Consider the following 19,106-nt stretch of genomic DNA (forward strand, 5'->3'; position numbering starts at 1 on the left):
TGTTGATAATGGCATATGAGCCGTTGGAGCTGTCTGTAACTGCTGAGGAAGTGTTGGCTTCAGACACGTTGTACACATCTGCAAATAGTTAGGTGTATGTTACTTACATCTATTGTCTTTACATTAATTCATTAAGCAGACTTTTATCTAAATGATAAATATAATTCATGAATAATATCTATATTCTCATTATTGAATATATATTAATAAATGTTTGTTTTTAGATGTATGTCATCTACTTACTCCTCCGCCGGATCCATGGCAAGAAATTGAGTAGAGGTCTGGATGATGATCCTGCATTGGTGTTCTGTAAGGTTGTATCAATCAAAATAAAGCACATAGAGTCAATGTAAAAATGGATATATAAACATTGGTTAGAAGTTCAACATTAGTTAAAGTCTTATAGAGCTCATAAAAGGATGTGCTTTTATAGAATGGCATTTACATTGGTATGGCTGGAACTGAGTTTGTGTAGTGACAGCTTTCCTTGTAGTGACTGACGAACCTGCAATCAAAGATCTCTGGTTAACGTCCAGAAATTTGTTGAAAGTCTCTTAAATGTCTGCTAATTACACAGAATGTTTTTTTCTGATTTGATTTAATCGATTTAATTGATGACGAATATCAGGAAATATCTGATGCAGGTGGTGCACCAACGGCCAGGTATTTCCTGATAACACGCTCTCACACATTTATTTTTTTTCACCATTTTGGAAAGAGTAAAATGTATATATATGGCTTCAACAACCAGATGCATTTACAGTTTAATCTAAAATGTGTCTCCTGAAGTGGTTTGAGTGACTGAATTTAAAGTAGCCATCTGATCAGAGAAAATGTGTGAAGTGACTAGGTGTAAATAGATCCCTTTCGTTGTCACTCCGAGTTACGTCGGATGACGACGAATTGGGTTTCGCTTAGAAATCCTATCACCTTCGAGTATATAAAACGAGCCAATGGCAAAGAAATGCCATGGGTCTGCGGAATTTGCATAGCGTAACTCCGCCCCACCCTGGGGGTATATAAGGAAGTGCGCTGGCAACATGCAGATATGTTTTCGCTGAGGAGCCAAGTTGATGTACTTCACTCCACAGCCAATCCTGAGATTCATCTCTTCATTCTCTTCGAGACGAGCCTCTCTCCAAGTGTTGGTGTGACAGCGAGTTCCAGCGAGTGCACATTCCCTGCTTATCTGTGCAGTGATTTGCCAGTGTGTGTGTGTTCTCTCCCTGGTCGCTTCAGCATTTGTGGAGAAATCTCCTTTCTAAAAGAGCTTGCACGCGGCACATCTCGCCCGTGCACTTCTGGTTGCGGTCTATTCATTTCTGACTCTGATGGGCACAATCGCTGTCTTGTGTGTCTGGGTGTTGAGCACGCTAAGGCAGCGTTTGTGGATGAGTCATGTTCCCATTGCGGGAACATGCCCATCGCACGGTTGCGGTCGAGACTCAATGACCTTCATGGTAGAGTCCCCTCATCCACACCCTGATCTACTGGCTCCGCGAGAGCTAGTACTTCGGCTGGCGGCCAGGGTGACCTGAGGGTTACGGTGTGGAACAAAGTGCCGACAATTCCACGCTCCACACCGTCCTCTAGCGCCGTGCAACCCGCGAGCGCTCCGAATGAACCAGCTGTACAGTCCTCTGACTTGCCGCGGGTTTCATTCGGCGCTCCAGAGGAAGATGTGATGTCGATCGCTGCATCACAGGGTGGGCAAGAGTCCTTGGGAAGTGAGGATTCAGCTGTGCTGCCACCTTCGGGTGTGCCAGCATTGCCCGAGTCTGATCCCGAGATGACTGCCATGCTTTCCCGGGCAGCCGCGGCTATTGGGCTTGAGTGGTCCCCGCCACCTGGTCCGGTGCGCTCGCGGCTGGACGATTGGTTTTTGGGTGCCACCGCTGATCCTCGTCAGCGCGCGTCCCCAATGCCTTTCTTCCCGGACGTGCATGAGGAGGTCACGAGGTCCTGGACGACCTCCTCTGCCTTGCATCCTCTCGATCAGGCGGCCGCCAAAGGGTACACTGGGGTTCCCCAGGTTGAACGCTCTGTTGCGATGCAAGTGTGTCCTCAGAGTGCTTCTTCCCGCGGGGACCCAAAGCACCCCTCCAAGGCCTGTAGGTTCTCCTCCACCCTTGTGGCGAAGGCCTATAGAGCTGCGGGGCTGGCGGCCTCCTCACTGTATGCCATGACGACACTCCAGGTCTACCAGGCCCAGATGTTGCGTGACATGCACGAGGGGAGGACTGACCCAGGGCTCTTTGATGAGCTGCGTGCCGCCACCGACCTTGCTCTCCGAGCGACGAAGGTGACCGCACGCTCCCTGGGTCAGGTGATGTCCACTTACGTGGTCCAGGAGAGACATCTGTGGCTCAACCTGGCCGATATGCGCGAGGCCGAGCGAACCCGGTTCCTCGACACTCCCATATCCCAGGCTGGCCTCTTCGGCGGCCCGCTGCTGCCTCCACTCAGCCGTCGGCACAGGTGCCTCAGTCTGCTCGCCGCCGAGGGCGCCCTCCTACGGCTCCCGCCCCTCCCGCACGGCCCCAGCAGCAGCCTCCATCCGGGTCGCGTCGTGGAGGACGCCGTAGGAAGGCGCCACAGCCCTGGGCCGGTCATTCCGCCTCGCTGCACCACCGAGGGTACGTCTGTGGTCCGCATGACCCCGCTGGTACAGTTCCTGGAAGCCTGGTTAGAGCTTCCCAGGCTGTCCCGCTGGGTCGCGAGGACCATCAGGCTCGGCTACGCGATTCAGTTCGTGCGGTCTCCTCCCCGCTTCAGGAGAGTCCGCTTCACTATGGTCGGTGGCAATGCCCCGGTTATGAGAGCGGAGGTCGCTACCTTACTGGCGAAGGGTGCGATCGAGACTGTCCCTCCAGCCGAAATGAGGTCCGGCTTTTACAGCCCCTACTTCATTGTACCGAAGAAATCCGGTGGGTTACGCCCAATCCTCGACTTGCGCGTCTTGAACCGCTCCCTTCACAGGATGCCGTTCAAGATGCTCACGGCCAAACGCATTTTCGAGTGCATACGGCCGCAGGATTGGTTTGCAGCGATCGACCTGAAGGACGCCTACTTCCATGTCTCCATTCTTCCTCGACACAGACCGTTTCTACGGTTTGCTTTCGAGGGGCAGGCATACCAGTACGCGTTCTCCCTTTCGGGCTTGCCCTGTCTCCTCGCGTCTTCACGAAGGTCGTCGAGGCAGCCCTTGTTCCCCTCCGGGAACATGGGGTTCGCATCCTGAACTATCTCGATGACTGGCTGATCCTAGCTCACTCTCGAGACCAGGTTTGCGAACACAGGGACCTAAGTGCTCCGGCACCTAGCTCGTCTGGGCCTTCGGGTCAACTGGGAGAAGAGCAAACTCTGCCCAGTGCAGAGGATCTCTTTTCTCGGTATGGAGATCGACTCGGTCGCCATGTGCGAGCAGCTTACGAGCGAGTGCGCGCAGTCACTGCTGACTTGCCTTTGTCAGTTCGAGGGCAAGAGTGTGGTTCCACTGAAACTATTTCAGAGGCTCCTGGGGCATATGGCATCCGCAGCCGCAGTCACGCCGCTCGGGTTGCTTCATATGAGACCACTTCAGCTTTGGCTTCGCGATCGAGTCCCGAGGTGGGCATGGCATCACGGCACGCTCCGAGTCCCAGTGACTCCGACCTGCCGTCAGACCTTCACCCTGTGGTCGAACCTCAAACCTTTTCTTCGGGCCGGAGTGCCCTTGGAACGAGTTTCCAGGCATGTTGTTGTATCAACAGATGCCTCCACCACGGGCTGGGGCGCCATGTGCAATGGACATGCTGCCGCGGGCTCCTGGACAGGACCCCAGCGCCTTTGGCATGTCAATTGCCTCGAGTTGTTGGCTGTACGCCTTGCCCTGCACCGCTTTCATGCGTTGCTCAGGGGTCAACACGTACTAGTCGGATCGGACAATACCGCGACTGTAGCGTACATCAACCGTCAAGGTGGTCTGCGCTCCCGCCGTATGTCACAACTCGCCCGCCACCTCCTTATATGGAGTCAGAAGCATCTGAGGTCGCTTCGAGCCATTTATATCCCGGGAGACCTGAACCAGGCGGCCGACGAGCTGTCTCGGCTTCGCCCTCTCGCTGGAGATTGGCGACTCCATCCCCAGACGGTTCAGCTGATTTGGGATCAGTTCGGGGACGCACAGGTAGACCTGTATGCCTCCCACGACTCGTCCCACTGCGGCCTGTTTTATTCCCTGACCGAGGGCACGCTCGGCACGGATGCACTGGTGCACAGCTGGCCGCGGGGCCTCCGCAAGTATGCATTTCCCCCAGTGAGCCTTCTTGCGCAGACTTTGCGCAAGATCAGGGAGGACGAGGAGCAGGTAATTTTGGTTGCCCCGTATTGGCCCAACCGCACCTGGTTCTCAGAACTAGTACTCCTCGCGACAGCACCTCCCTGGCCAATTCCTCTGAGGAAGGACCTGCTTTCTCAGGGATGGGGCACCTTATGGCACCCTCGTCCCGATCTTTGGAACCTCCACGTGTGGCTCCTGGACGGGACGAGGCAGGTTTGAGTACCCTACCACCAGCGGTGGTGGCTACCATCACTTCCGCTAGAGCATTGTCCACGAGACATGCCTATGCGTTAAAGTGGAACCTCTTCGTCAACTGGTGTTCTTCTAAAAATATAGAACCCACGAAATGCCCCATCAGTGTCGTGCTTTCCTTCCTGCAAGAAGGGTTGGAGCGAAGGCTGTCTCCCTCCACCCTGAAAGTGTATGTTGCCGCCATTGCCGCACATCACAACGCAGTTGATGGTAAGTCCTTGGGAAAGCACGACCTGGTCGTCAGGTTCCTGAGGGGAGCCAGGAGACTGAATCCTCCTCGTCCTCCCCTCGTACCCTCTTGGGACCTCTCAGTGGTTTTAACTGCCCTGCAGAGTCCTCCCTTTGAGCCTCTGCAATCAGTGGAGCTTAAGTTCCTGTCAATAAAGACAGCGCTCCTGGTTGCATTGGCCTCCATCAAGAGGGTAGGGGACCTGCAGGCATTTTCGGTTGACGAAGCGTGCCTGGAATTCGGACCGGCTAACTCTCACGTGATCCTGAGACCCCGGCCTGGATATGTGCCCAAGGTTCCCACCACACCCTTTCGAGACCAGGTGGTGAACCTGCAAGCGCTGCCTTTGGAGGAGGCAGACCCAGCCTTGGCACTGCTCTGTCCAGTACGCGCACTCCGTGCTTACGTTGACAGAACGCAGTGTTTCAGGACCTCAGACCAGCTCTTTGTCTGTCATGGTGGGAAGCTGAAGGGAAAGGCTCTCTCCAAGCAAAGGTTGTCTCACTGGATAGTGGACGCCATTGCTTTGGCATACCAGCAGCAAGGTCGACCATGCCCCCTTGGTGTGACGGCCCACTCCACCCGGAGTGTGGCATCCTCTTGGGCTTTAGCGCATGGCGCCTTGCTAACAGACATCTGCAGAGCTGCAGGCTGGGCGACACCTAACACATTCGCGAGATTTTACAATCTCCGAGTGGAGCCAGTTTCTTCTCATGTACTCGCTTCAACTAGCCGGTGCTAGATTCTGCTCAGGTGTCTTCGCTTGCTCGCCATTCCTCTCCACGGACGGGATACGTGCGTTATTTCCTCAGGTGAGCCTCATAAGCCCTGAGTCTCCTCCAGCACTGTTGACGTCAACGCCAGAGTTATGCCACTGGCAGCTTTCGCGCTTGGCTAGGTGCCTCCATGTGCATGGTTCCCCTCCGGGCGACCCCCACATGTGTATTCCACTGTAAGCCTCTTTGAGCATGTGTCTTTCCCTTGGCAAGCCACCTTGCCACCCCTGGGGTTGAAATATTCCACCTGCGGCTGGACACCCCAGTGATTCTCCATATGAAGTTCCTTCGGGTCATATGTGTATTCTTAAGTCCCTCCCTTCGGGCTGGGCATGATTGCATATTTCCTCTGAGATATGCTTCCCAGTGTACCTTGGTATTCCTGTGTTAAGTAGGAGTCCTTCGTCCGTGCCAGTCTCACGACAGGGAGCTCAGACTTACGCAGGGCACTGGAAGACAGTCGAGAGGTGGCGTGATTACACTGGGAACCCCATTCGGCGTCATCCGACGTAACTCGGAGTGACAACGAAAGGGAACGTCTCGGTTACGTATGTAACCCTCGTTCCCTGAGTAGGGAACGGAGACGTTACGTCTCCCTGCCACTTCCGCTGTACCGCTGGAACGCCTGAGTTCAGTCTCGGCTCCTCAGCGAAGACATATCTGCATGTTGCCAGCGCACTTCCTTATATACCCCCAGGGTGGGGCGGAGTTACGCTATGCAAATTCCGCAGACCCATGGCATTTCTTTGCCATTGGCTCGTTTTATATACTCGAAGGTGATAGGATTTCTAAGCGAAACCCCATTCGTCGTCATCCGACGTAACGTCTCCGTTCCCTACTCAGGGAACGAGGGTTACATACGTAACCGAGACGATCTCAAGACTATCACAACTTCTGTTTAATGCTGACTTTTAACTTTATATATTTAACTTAACATATTAAGTTAAGACATCCATCTAATGCGTTCACATAAGAAAACAAGTAAAAACAGTGCAGGCAGACACAAAAACACTTTTGGTGTGAATGGTCCTTAATTGAGAGTTACCTCTCAAAAAGTAGTGTTATGTGAATGTCTACTTAATCAAGCGCTGTTTGTGTTCTTAAGTTGGCTTTCTCAGAACTGTCTGTTACTGACTGAAAAGCCGTTTCAGATAACTGGTGAGAGAGCCGCTTGAACAAATGTGAATTGATTCAGACCGTTTTGCAAACCTGTTTGGCCAATTTACTGAAAAGAAAGAACTGACTCAAAGGGGTGATTAATTCACTTATGATTGCCATCGCTGGTTCAATCAAAAGAAATATGGAACACACATAACTTCTAAAATAATTGCAGGGAGAGCTCTGACTGACCTGAGAAACGCAAATATTTCAACAGTTATGTGTGTTCCGTATTAACAGATAAAATGTATAGAGATAAAATTTCAAATCAAATCAACATTTCATGTTCACGTGTTTGGTGGGCAGCCATGTAATAAGCAGGATAAAAACAGTAAATGAACCTAGGTCAATATTAAAAAAAGAATTAAGTGGCTTTACTTTAACCGTTTTATAACGTAAACAATATGAAAAAGATTAATTTGCTAAACAAATGCGTATTATTGCACAGCCCCTCGTACCTTATTGCTTATTGCTAAGCATTTGTTTAACAAATTAAGCTTCTCACCCTTCAACCACTGAACATCAAAATGAAACTTAAAAATGTAAAAGAATTAACAAATTACAATAGCACCATGTAGAACACTGAAAGCTTGGATGAGTATTTCCACGTTAAATATTAGCCTACTGTAGTAATATATAAGTCTATATAATATATTAAGTAATATGGTTATGTTCCGTCATTAACTGGAGCACTGATGGAAATTTCAAAGTGCTTTTAGTCATTTTAACAGATGGAGAACAGATAAGAACATCTGTTGTCTTTTTCATATTGTTTCTGTAATGCCGGGTGAACTAAAAGAAACAAAGGGAGAGCTGGATCCAAATGCAGAAGTGTTTAATAATAAAAATAAACATTACAATACTGGAACAGGGGAACAGAATGAGTAACACCAAGCATACATCCATGTAGGACAAGACCTGACAAAGAACACAGGAAACACAGGGGTTTAAATACACAGGGGCAAACAAGCTTAACAAGTTAACAAGACACACGTGGGGAAGACAAATCAACAGGGAAAACTAACACAGAAACAATGAGAACAGGGAACACTGCAACTTAAAATTCCTTAAAACAGGTTAACACAAGACAGGAATCATGACAAACACAGTGAAATACAACACCGCACACACAGTGGACTGAACAGAGGTCTCGTCACAGATATTCACCAATGTCACATTAAAAATCCAAACATTACATTATTTCCTGGATAAAAATAGAGCATATGATGTTAAATGTACAGCTTATTCAGTTAAACTGACGGATCAAGATTATTCGTAGGGCAACAGGTCCACCAAGGTTATATGATAACAATGCTCATAAAATGTATAAAGCTGACAAATCTGACAAAGAGCAGGCATTTTTTAATTTTACGACTTTTGTTTGTCTTTGTTTTTTAAACTGGCATTAATTTTGTGCGTTTGTGCCTAAAATTCACTACACATCTATCAGTGTCTCAAGATTTCTTGCTGTGACTATAGGCAGTCTCATAAACAATGAAATCTCACTGGTCAAATATCCTTCTCCAAATTGTTCAAAACATCTAATACAATATATACCATTTTTATATCATTAAATATTTCGCAGAACTGAACACTTTCAGGCTGAGCCTAGTTAGGACACAATGTAAGATTCTGTAGCTCAGCCTTAACCCTTTCACACGTAAGAAAGAGACAAAGAGTTTTCTTTGTCGGCAGGTTCTACAGTCGACCTCCCTGAAATGAGTTTTTGCAGGGTGGAATGTCTGATTTTTGTTTTTGTTTTAGAAACATTGAACAGGCATCAAGCATCTATTCTATTATATTGCTCAACACTTCAAAAACATGTTGTAAATATATTTACAACATGTTTTTGAAGTGTTGAGCGATATAGCCAATCACAGACAGGTCAGTTAAACGCATGAACGCAACGGCCAATCAGATGCATGTTAGTCAGAATCCACTCAAACCACTCAAAACGCAACTCAAAAGAAAAAGTTTTTCTTCAGCGCAATCTGACCGATTGACTGAAATTGCGATGATTCGTGATAGATGAAAATAGTAATATGCACAAATAGATGTGCATTAAATCTTGAAGCGTGAATGCAGACTAATAGACCAGTCACTTGTTCCATTACATGTATTTTTTATTTTATTACTTTATTTTTAAAAAAAAAAATTTATACCGTAACTTTACCTTTTTAAAGCAGTTTAATTGCTTAAAAACATTTGAAGGCTCAATGCTAATGTTTTTTAATATATTATTTGCTTATAATTATTATAGCATTAATAATTAGTATTTTAATTTGTTAAAAAAGCTCCAATATTTTTGATATGGTGCTGAAATTGGTACCTAGAACCATTTACCATAATCTATCATTTAGAGCTCATATTAAAGAGCGGATTTCATAGTAATTTTCCATTCAACTCAGTTTGACAAATTACATTCAGGAAATGTTTGACATATTTTGTCAGTTTATATGCACATTTTATATTAAACTGCATTTTCAAAAGTGGATGTAGATAAAACTAATACAATAATTCACATTACTGCATATTTAGAATAGAGTTATCTCTCTCCTCCACTTTCTAGTCTGCTTTTAAACCATTCTCTCCAGTTAAGCCAAGAAACATTTTTATTAGTTTTTGACCCATTTTGACCCAGCAGTTTAAAAGAACAATTCACATGAAGATGTAAAAAGGAGTTGCCAAAGCTACCCAAGTAAATACAATATGAAGAGGCATTTAATTATTAGTAATTATTGGTCAAAAGTAACATTTGTAAATTTTGGAAACGTTTATAATTTATCATAACAAAGCAGAAAACCAGGATGTAATTAAACCAACTGGACAACAACAACTCACACATATATCATGTCTAATATAAAACAAAAGTGAACTTCACAAACCACATAAACTTACTTGATTTGTAAAAAATTACCCTGATTTTTCAAGTCCAGTATATTACACAATGAAGCAAAAAGTCATATTGTAACCTTATCATTAGACTAATGATCTTCGAACATGGAAACATTTCTTCCACCAAACACAAACATACACTGCAGTGGAGGAAACACTTTTAGAGTGTGTTTTAATTGTTGATAATGGCATGTGAGCTGTTGGAGCTGTCTGTAACTGCTGAGGAAAGGTTGCCTTCGGACACGTTGTACACATCTGCAAATAGTTAGATGTATGTTACTCACATAACTATCGTCTTTACATTAATTTATTTAGCAGTAACACTTATCCAAGTGACAATAATAACAAGATCTATGCCATCTACTCACTCCTCCGTCGCATCCTTTGAAATAAATTGAGTCCAGATGTGGATGATGATCCTGCACTGGTGCTCTGTGTCAAATAATGTAAATATATTTTAACCATGGTTAGAATTTGAACATTAGATATAGTCCTATAAGTGTGTGATGCTATAGAATGGCATTTACCTTGGTATGGCTGGAACTGAGTTTCTGTAGTGATAGCTTTCCTGCTAGTGACTCACGAACCTGCAACAAAAAAGATCTCTACTTTACATCCAGAAATCGTATCTTCATACAAAAGGATACAAAAGCACCTGATGCCATCTCTGTTAGGGTCTCAGTTATCAACTGTAATGTAAATGCCTATTAATACTGTAATGCTGTCACAGTGTCCGTATTGCTGACCATCGATTGTACGTTATAGTAGACTTTTTCCCGTATTTTCTTAATATACAGATATATGTGCTAAATAATTTCAACTCAAATACATTTTTCATTTTCACGTATTTGGTGGCCAGTCGTGTAATAAGCAGGATAATGTACTATCATTCAAATAACAATCTAAATAAAGCCTGCCAGGGTGATATGCTGGTCAAATTTGTAATGAATGTTTTAATATAATGCATATAGGCCTGGTTTCACAGACAGGGCTTAGATTAAGCCAGGATTAGTCCTTAGTTTAATGATGACATCTAAATAGCTTTTATAAATGTTCCTTAGAAAAAAACATTACTGGTGTGCATCTTGAGACAAAACAATGGCACTGACATATAAGATATGTCAGTGCAAGTTGCTTTCAGTTAAAACAGTTCAAACTAACATTTTAGTCGGGGACTTTCTTAAGCCTGGTCTGTGAAACCGGGGGATAATGGTAGATTAGATTAAATGCAGCATTAGAAATTTAAGTGACTGTACTTAAGCTCTTACAATGCAAAGCAAAAGAAGTAAACTCGTACCTTGCTGTCTAAAAGCGTTCCAAACACCAAAATAAATAATCCCTGTTAAAGGAAGTGTTACAAATACAGGTATTAGTTACGATATGGTTCAATTTTAAATCCACTGAAAAATAAAACCATGGACATGCATTATAAATCATTATGTGCAACATTAGTAGATTGCACAAATTGGAAATGTAACCTTAATATAAAATTGATAGAAATAGAAAGTGATACCTGCAGTGAATTGAGGAGTGCAAACACCACATGAATGCCTAATTCACGGGACACCATGGTTCCAATTCCAAATCCCCATGTTAGACCAAAGATAGGAGTCAATATGGCCACACATCGGGCAATGACCACCAGGGCATGTTTCTCATCCGGTTGAGTTGTGGCACTAACTCCTCTCCTCAACATCTTATACAGAACCACAATCAAAACCACAAGGTTTATGGCTACAATAGTGAGAGCTGGAATCACAAATGCCAGCAGTGCCCTAGATTCATTCCAGTTCAGCCAGCATGCTAATTGTTTCGTGATATATTTCTGAGGTCCAGCTGTCGACGCAACAGTAATGACCGCTATGATCAAAGGCGCACCATAACCGACTATGAAGGCAATGGACATCATTTTGGCCCTGGACATTTGGGACAAGACCATGACTGTACGGTAAAAGAGCAGCAGCGCTGAAATCAACATCCAGAAGAAAAGAGCCAGGTAAAAAAAGTGCATGAAGAAAACCGCTGGACTGCAGCGACCCACTGATGTTGGTTGCTCTTGTTCTGCGACTGCGGCTCCAATGATAAAACAGATGTTTGCGATCAGCAGGGACACGGCAATGTTGACTATGGACACATGTCGCATGTAGGATGTGTCATTTCTTGTCATTGACTTCCACACGATAATCTCAATAATGAGGCACAAAATCAAGCTGGCCATTGAAATAGCGACACCAATGTAAGTTATAAAGGCTAAGAGCTTGCCTGGAATAGAAAACGGAGACATCAGGATTGAAAAAGATGTTGTGTGGTTGCATTCACATGTAATCTTGCCAGTTTCATTCCCTGAGAGTTTACATCCAGTGGAATCCCATGCGTCAAGACTGAAGTTCCAAAAGACACACTGAGGATTTCCCAAAGACTGATCAGTAATATCAAATGCAAAAGAAATGTTGTTAAGTGTTTCATTAACCTTAACAACAACCACGTCTCCATTGATGCGCACATCTGAATTCCTACTGTCATTATTAGTATCACGAGTAGGTAGGACATTGTCAAGAGTCGAGAAGATTATGATGGTTATAGTCACATTTGGAACCTGTGGTATGAAAATCTCTGTAGTTGAGTTTGGCAGTGTTGATGTTATACTGAATGAGGTTGTAATTGCAGTTCTGTTCAGCTGAATAGATGTTTCATTAATAACAAACTCATCTTTGAGACGGTCACTTATCTTCTCAATAGCGTCCAGAAGTCGAATGCTGGTGTTTTCTGTGGTGTTTCCTTTGTTCAATTTGTTCCATGTATCACTGACATTACCTGATACAATGATGTCCACTGTTTTAAGGAAATTCTGAAAATTGAATATAATTGTTTTTTAATATGATAAAGTTTAGCCCATAAAATGTGGAAATATTGATATATAAGGTATTTGGATAATCTAACAGGACACACATTTTAATAAATAATTTCACAAAATAATAATATAATATAATATAATATAATATAATATAATATAATATAATATAATATAATATACCAGTTTAATCCATGATTTTAATGTACAGTATAGTTTTGTTTTTGGTTAAAATTTCATGTTACAGTCATGTTTCTGTCTTGTCATGTGATCTTGCCATGTGCTTCCCTAGTCTCTTTTGTCATGTTGTCATTGGTTAATTGTCTAATCATGTTCACAGGTGTGTTTTGTTTAGTCACTAGTCCTTGTGTATTTAAGCCATGTTTACCATTTGTCTTTGTCAAGTATTTTTCCTGTAACTGTTGTGTCGGGCTGTCTGCACTGCACTTAGATTCAGCAATTCTCCAATGGATCCATTACAGAATACTAGACCACCCAAAAATGAACCCATCAGTTTCTCGTAGGGATGGGCAAATGAAGCCTCATGAAGTACTGAGGCTTTCCACTGATTGTTCCGGGAAAAGATTCAAAGCATCAAGAGTGTCGAAAATAGCACCATCTTGTGACTGGTCAAATTTATAGCAGCCATACGCCCGAGTGTGCAGCGCCGTTGTTTTATCTATTAAGCACAAATAAAAGCCTGACAATGCTAAATGTTCAGTTTTCAGATAATATAATTAACATATTAAAGTGTGCCAATAAATTAAATGTAACAATTATATTAATACTAATTATAAAAATACCAACAGAGTTGCTTGATGCAAGTAAATGGTGGTTTAATTATTTTATGATTTCTATGCTGTTTAAATGGCAGAATATATGATCATGTAATATAGGCTATAGGCTTATTTATAAAAAATATTTTTAGTAAATGGACTTAAACTTCCAAAAACCTCTAGAGTAGTGGTCTGGGTTCAAACATTCCGACACGCAAAGTGAAGCATTCACGTGACTGGAAAGAAAAGGCTTGTTCGACTTCATGCAGCTCTGCGCAGACCAATCGGCGGCTGACTTGAAGCAGTGCATGCTGGTTAGAAAATTTGTCTTGATACAGCGCCGACGCCACATGACTGTGACGTGTGCCATCAAAGTACTGCGAGAGCGATTCGAGAGTAGCTGGAGAACTCCGCCAGCGCAGCCGCACAAGCTCTGATGACGACACAGCTGTTCCACAATTGGCCGGATTCACCGCATGACAACGATCACGTGTGTTTCGTGTTTATTTGAACACCTTTAGTTCCTCTAAAGCTCACAAATCAGTTTTGTATAACAGTAAACACTCTTTCATGTAGTTGCGATGGTATTTTGTGTCATGTTTATCAAATTAAAACTGATTAAAAAACGTAGACTCCACTTCATTGATAGTAGCTTATGTTGAACTTTATTCTTGTTCAGATGCTGTATGAAGCAGTACATAAAGTATTGAATGAAAATGTCTCTGAAACATCTGTGTATTATTTGGCAAATATTGCATTTATTTCACTTCAGCTGTGGTAAAGTATGCAAACACCACGTGAGCGGTCACTACGGGAACCAGAAAGTGTCCGACTTCACGTCTCCTTTTGCAGCTCCTCCCCGCCTGCACACGGCTACTCTAGCCGATCGGTTACATCCAGCTGCAGCCGATGTCGAACACACCTAAAGTAAGGCTTCGTTTTTCGTTGATCACGTGTTTCTCTGAAAACAATACGCGCTCCGGCACGGAGCTTTATGAGAAATTGCACTGCGAACTCGATACGCGCTTTGAAGCGAAGTGTCATATGTAACATCACTAGTTTCTCGTCTCTTCCACCTTCGACAAGGTGAGTGGACTTAAGAAAATGATGTTGAGGACTTTGTTATTCGCCTTATTTTCGAACGCGGAAGTAAATATGGGTCCAATTTCCGTTTTTTGTGCGGCACTTCCGTTTCCTCGCTTCCCTGGGCTAACTAACGATATCGATCGCGAAGGATTATGCAGAGTTGACAGAAAAATGTTACACATGCCGTAGCAGATGAATACAACAAAGGGTACTATACGGTTATCCGGACCACATGTGATGACCTACCCCAACCCCGCCCCTAAACCTACCCTTCACTGGGGTTACGACCAACCAAGAGCGGTTGTGGTCACGTGTGGTCAGGTCAGGTGTGGTCCGGATAACCGTATAGTACCCAACAAAGAACTAAAGCCCCGCCTCACCCAGTTCAGGTACCGGACCTGGTTGAAACACTCATCTAGCTGGCATCTAGCTGGCAGAGTGCCAAAACTTCGCCGGGCGCCTTCAGCCCTAAACACGGTCGAGCCAACGCTGGACTAATATATCTATGGAGGTATTTTGTCATGTCAAATGTATTAATAATGAAATAAAATAAAAACGCGTGCATGCTAGAAATAGAACCTATTTTTCAAAATAGAATAGGAAAAGATGTTTATATGTCATTTAAACACAAATACATATTAATAAATGACATTTTGATGTTTGAAAGTCTCTAGGTTTACACCGGCACGCATACCCAGTGTTGGTGAGTGGTCACGTGATCCGCGTTTTCAGTCGTTTTAATGTGGACGGAGATCAATTCTAATACGCAGCTAAAACGCTGGTGTGGACGGAGATCGTATTCGTTTTAATTCTCCGTTTCTAAACTAAGGCCACATTTACACATAGCCGAGTATTTAGAGAAACGAATATTTCCCCCCCTACGTTTTCAAAAATAACATTGTGCACACAACATCGTTTTCAAAAAAGTTGTCGTTTACATCAACCCGCATAAATACGCCGTCGAGCGCCATCATAACTATGCCAAACCTATGGGCCGCAGTGTAGGGAGAAGGATAAAGCCATGCAAGCCAATCAGAATCCTCAAAATCGACAACAACGAATAGCACGAGCGACTTCCTGTTCCTTTCAAAACAACAGACATGGCGCGAGGTTCATGACGTAAGCATTTTCTTGCACATAATGTGACGTTTGAGAACCTAAAACCCCGTTTCTCCCAGTTGACACGGCAACACATAACCGCCGTTTTCAGAAATCTCCACTTTGGCCGGAGTTTTTAGAAAAAATCGTTTTCTGGGATAAAAACTGCGTTTTCGTGTAAATGACAGGCCAAAACGCAGGGAAATATCTGCATTTTCCCATCGTGTAAACGGGGCCTAAAACTCAGTAGTGTGGATGGGGCCTTAGAGGCTTTTGCATCTCTTCATATAGACTATGCCCTTCTGTTGAGCAGCTCATCATTTACTGTGGGTTTTGTTAATGAGGAGTATCGCAAGATTGCCATGTCCTGTTCCCCTGCACGGACTTGGTCCGCCATCCCTCCCCCAGGACCTCCTCCACTCCCCAACCCCCTACCCACCCTTATGTTTGGCCTTATGTTTGGCCTTATGTTTGGCATGTGTCTTGGTCAAGTGTTGTTCTTGTAACCACTGTTGGTAAGGTCATGTTTATGTTGAACTCCATGCCATGCCTTTGTTTTGGATTATTTGAATAAACTGCATTTGGGTTCTCCAAGCTTGCCTTCAGTGGACCTTCATTACAATGAATCCCTTTACAAAATTTTATTCTAGTGTGCTATTAGTTTATTTCTCTTAAACTAAAAACAAGTATACTTTTCAGTCTACTTTTTATGTATTTCAGTAAATATATTAAAATTACACTTAAGTATACTTAACTTAACTAGACTTATAATATCAGTATATTTGGCCTATACTTGTACTGAATCTTTTTGAGAAACTTTAAAGTATAATTATATATTTTTATTATTTATTTACCTTTATTTTACCAGGGAAGAATATAATTATATATATTCTATGTATACTTGGCTTGTATTTGTTTACTCTTGACTGAGCAACCTATTCAATACTTTTTCCACATAGTTTCAAATACTGCCTTATAAACTTGCATGTTTTAGCATCCAAAACAATTAATTTGTCTGAACATTTATTTATAAAGAAAACATTGTGTTCCTAATTCTGAGTATGTGAATTGTGTAGTCCAGTGGTAGTGTACATAGGCATGTACATAGGCATTTACTTAAATTCCTTAAAGTACAGTTAAAGGTATATTTCAATAATAAAATTAATACCTAAATAGGAACATAGTAGTAAACTTAAAGTTCATAAATAATATATAGCAAACTTAGTATAATGTTAATCTTACATACTTGCAGTGTAAAACAACTAAAGTAGTTTAGTGAGACACTTCAAAGTGTACTTTTATAAACTAAAGAAATGTGTTACAAGTATTTAACTAGTAAACTACATTTTTTCCTATAATTTCACTACTTTATTGTACTTAATCACCACTAGTTTATCTTAATAGACATTATCTTGTTAAATTCAATAAGCATACAATGACTATACAGTAAATTCTATAGAAAAGCTAGAATGTGAATATACAAACCTCCATCACTGGCTTATTGATGACAGTAGTTTGTGACAAATTAGCAATTTTAAAGAGTATATCCACAATTGCTTGGACAGTAGCAGAAGACTGTGTTATATTAATACTATTCTGTGCTGTGACACTACTGAGGTTAGCCATAAACTCTGGAATCTCCGCCACAATCAAGGACTAAATTGCAAAAATACACAAAAATAAAATATTAGAAATATTTAAAATGGCCAGATGATTGTAAATTGTATAAAGGATCAATAGATTACCTCAACTTTGCTTTTAAAGTTGTCAATAACTTCAAGCACACAGTTGTCCTGTACTGGGGTCCACTTTTGTGATTCACATCTGTAAGTTATGGTGCCTTTAAAGCCATTTTCACAGATTCCTGTTTTCTCGTCGTTTGAGTTTCCAAGTCCAAGTTCTTCATTTTTACATTCATAAACTGGAGAAGGAGGCAGTCAGAAGGAAACTTAGGAAACTTCTCTCAGAATATAAGATCACATTACATTTTGGGACTTGCAGGGTACCCCACACTATTCAGAAACGTCAGAAATAGCAAGGGTCTATAACAGTAACTAAATAAAAGAACCAAAAAAGTCAACACCACAAGATCAAGTGTGATGCGATAGAAAGAAAAGTCTGCTAGTTTGTTAAAATCATTCAATCGTATAACAGTAAAAAGTAATTTGATACTGAAAAAAAAAAAGAAACTGAAGGCTTACCTTCTGTGCTTGTCTTAACTGTGACTCTGCTCCAGCTGTAACTGTAATTCTGTAGTTGTGTCAGACCCTTGAGACGGCATGTAAAGGTTTCCTCCTTACATATTCCAGTAGGCCTATTATAGTTTAATATGATCATGTCAGATCCTACTGCATATAGAAAACATGTTAATAACACAGAGAATTTTATTGAATGTTTAAATGACAAGTAACTTGTACTGACAATTTGTACGTACCTTCTGAAGGTTGTACTGCTTCATTCAGGACCCACTCAATACTGTAGCCAGCATCAACAGAACATCTCAGTTGGACAGTGTTGTCTTCACATGAAAAAACACGGTTAGGATCACCCACAATGATAGTGGGGCGTTGTTTAATAACAATGTTTTGCCATTGAATGTACGGTATTTCATTTGTTTGCATGATGCATGCGTATCGACCTGCATGAGGGGGAAAAATCATAATGAACAATTATTACTATAATTATAAGCATAATACTTTGTAAATGAGAGAACGTTCATGACAACGTCCTGGAAGTGTAGCTTAATTTTGGTTGTTTGATCTATGTCACATATGGTATAGTATCATCTTATGCTATAGTATATCAGTGCTAATACTTCAATAAAACTATAGTAAAGTTTTACAGTAGTCTGCTTTTTAAAACAGGACTAACAGCAGTCAGGCACTTTGCCATGTAAGATATCAGACTAGACAAAAATAAACCCCACGTTACTCACCACTGTCACTTTCACTAGTGTTTTTCACAGTGAGAGTGCTATTGTTGTTTGAAATTATGTATCTTGTGTTGTCCGGTGCAGGATCTTTGTTATTCACCATCCATGTTATTGGTCCATTTGCAAAGTCTGAGGGTGGACAATTCAGGTCCAACTTTTGCAGAGGATATAATTCATCTGTTGTGAAGTCCTTTTGTTCTGAAAATAAAAACCATTCAACTCATATCACCCAACAATGAACAAAAACAAACAACAACATAAATATGATGGAACTAAGAAATGTGAAGGGTTTTACATTAGGCATTGACTACCCTTACCACTCCGAGCAAAAGCATCTTCAGCTAAAATGATTCCTTGTGCTTTTAGAGAGTCAGAAACATCTGTGTTTGCTGCTCTAAAATCAAGGTTGTTTGATGTTGCACTTAAGGTATAATCTGCTATAACACTACCAGGCCTGTGGAGCAAAACACAAACCACACCGATGTGAAGAGACTGTAGTAACATTGGATTTGTTTGAAAAAGTAGTGAATAAGTGGCAATGTTAAGTGAAAAAAGTAAAAATTTAAATGGTAGATCATACCTGAATCTAGAGACTTTTATAGTTCCAGAAATGTAGCCTGTTAGTTTATTAGAATAACTTTTGTCAATCTGTAAAAATCAAAAGTACCCAATGTATGCTATGACTGTTTCTGACCGTTAAGTGGTGGTTGGAGAAAAATACATACATAATTA

The 19,106-nt window shown here is 42.4% G+C and overlaps 1 protein-coding gene across 1 annotated transcript; it reads right to left on the bottom strand.

Moving 5' to 3' along the window:
• Window positions 1-7,561: 7,561 nt before the first annotated feature.
• Window positions 7,562-19,020, bottom strand: LOC307167978 (adhesion G protein-coupled receptor F5-like). The gene is made up of 12 exons (XM_079887371.1): window positions 18,955-19,020; window positions 18,692-18,828; window positions 18,378-18,572; window positions 17,877-18,080; window positions 17,644-17,790; window positions 17,188-17,363; window positions 16,928-17,098; window positions 11,145-12,479; window positions 10,929-10,970; window positions 10,159-10,218; window positions 10,000-10,063; window positions 7,562-9,886 (listed from the first exon to the last, which is right to left on the bottom strand). Exons 3-12 carry the CDS (start codon window positions 18,475-18,477, stop codon window positions 9,804-9,806), a joined length of 2,382 nt encoding a protein of 793 aa, XP_079743497.1. The 5' UTR covers window positions 18,478-18,572; window positions 18,692-18,828; window positions 18,955-19,020; the 3' UTR covers window positions 7,562-9,803.
• Between the last annotated feature and the right edge of the window lie 86 nt (window positions 19,021-19,106).

This window comes from Squalius cephalus (assembly GCF_949319135.1).
Source record: "Squalius cephalus genome assembly, chromosome: 12".
Taxonomy (NCBI): domain Eukaryota; kingdom Metazoa; phylum Chordata; class Actinopteri; order Cypriniformes; family Leuciscidae; genus Squalius; species Squalius cephalus.

Bases quoted from the DNA above. Each gene is read 5' to 3' on its own strand.
- LOC307167978 (XM_079887371.1), bottom strand. From the start codon at position 18,477: ATGGTGAATAACAAAGATCCTGCACCGGACAACACAAGATACATAATT. The intron at 18,081-18,377 runs GTGAGTAACGTG...CCCCTCATGCAG, and splicing joins CACTAGTGAAAGTGACAGTG to GTCGATACGCATGCATCATG. The intron at 17,099-17,187 runs GTAATCTATTGA...TTTGCAATTTAG, and splicing joins ACTTTAAAAGCAAAGTTGAG to TCCTTGATTGTGGCGGAGAT.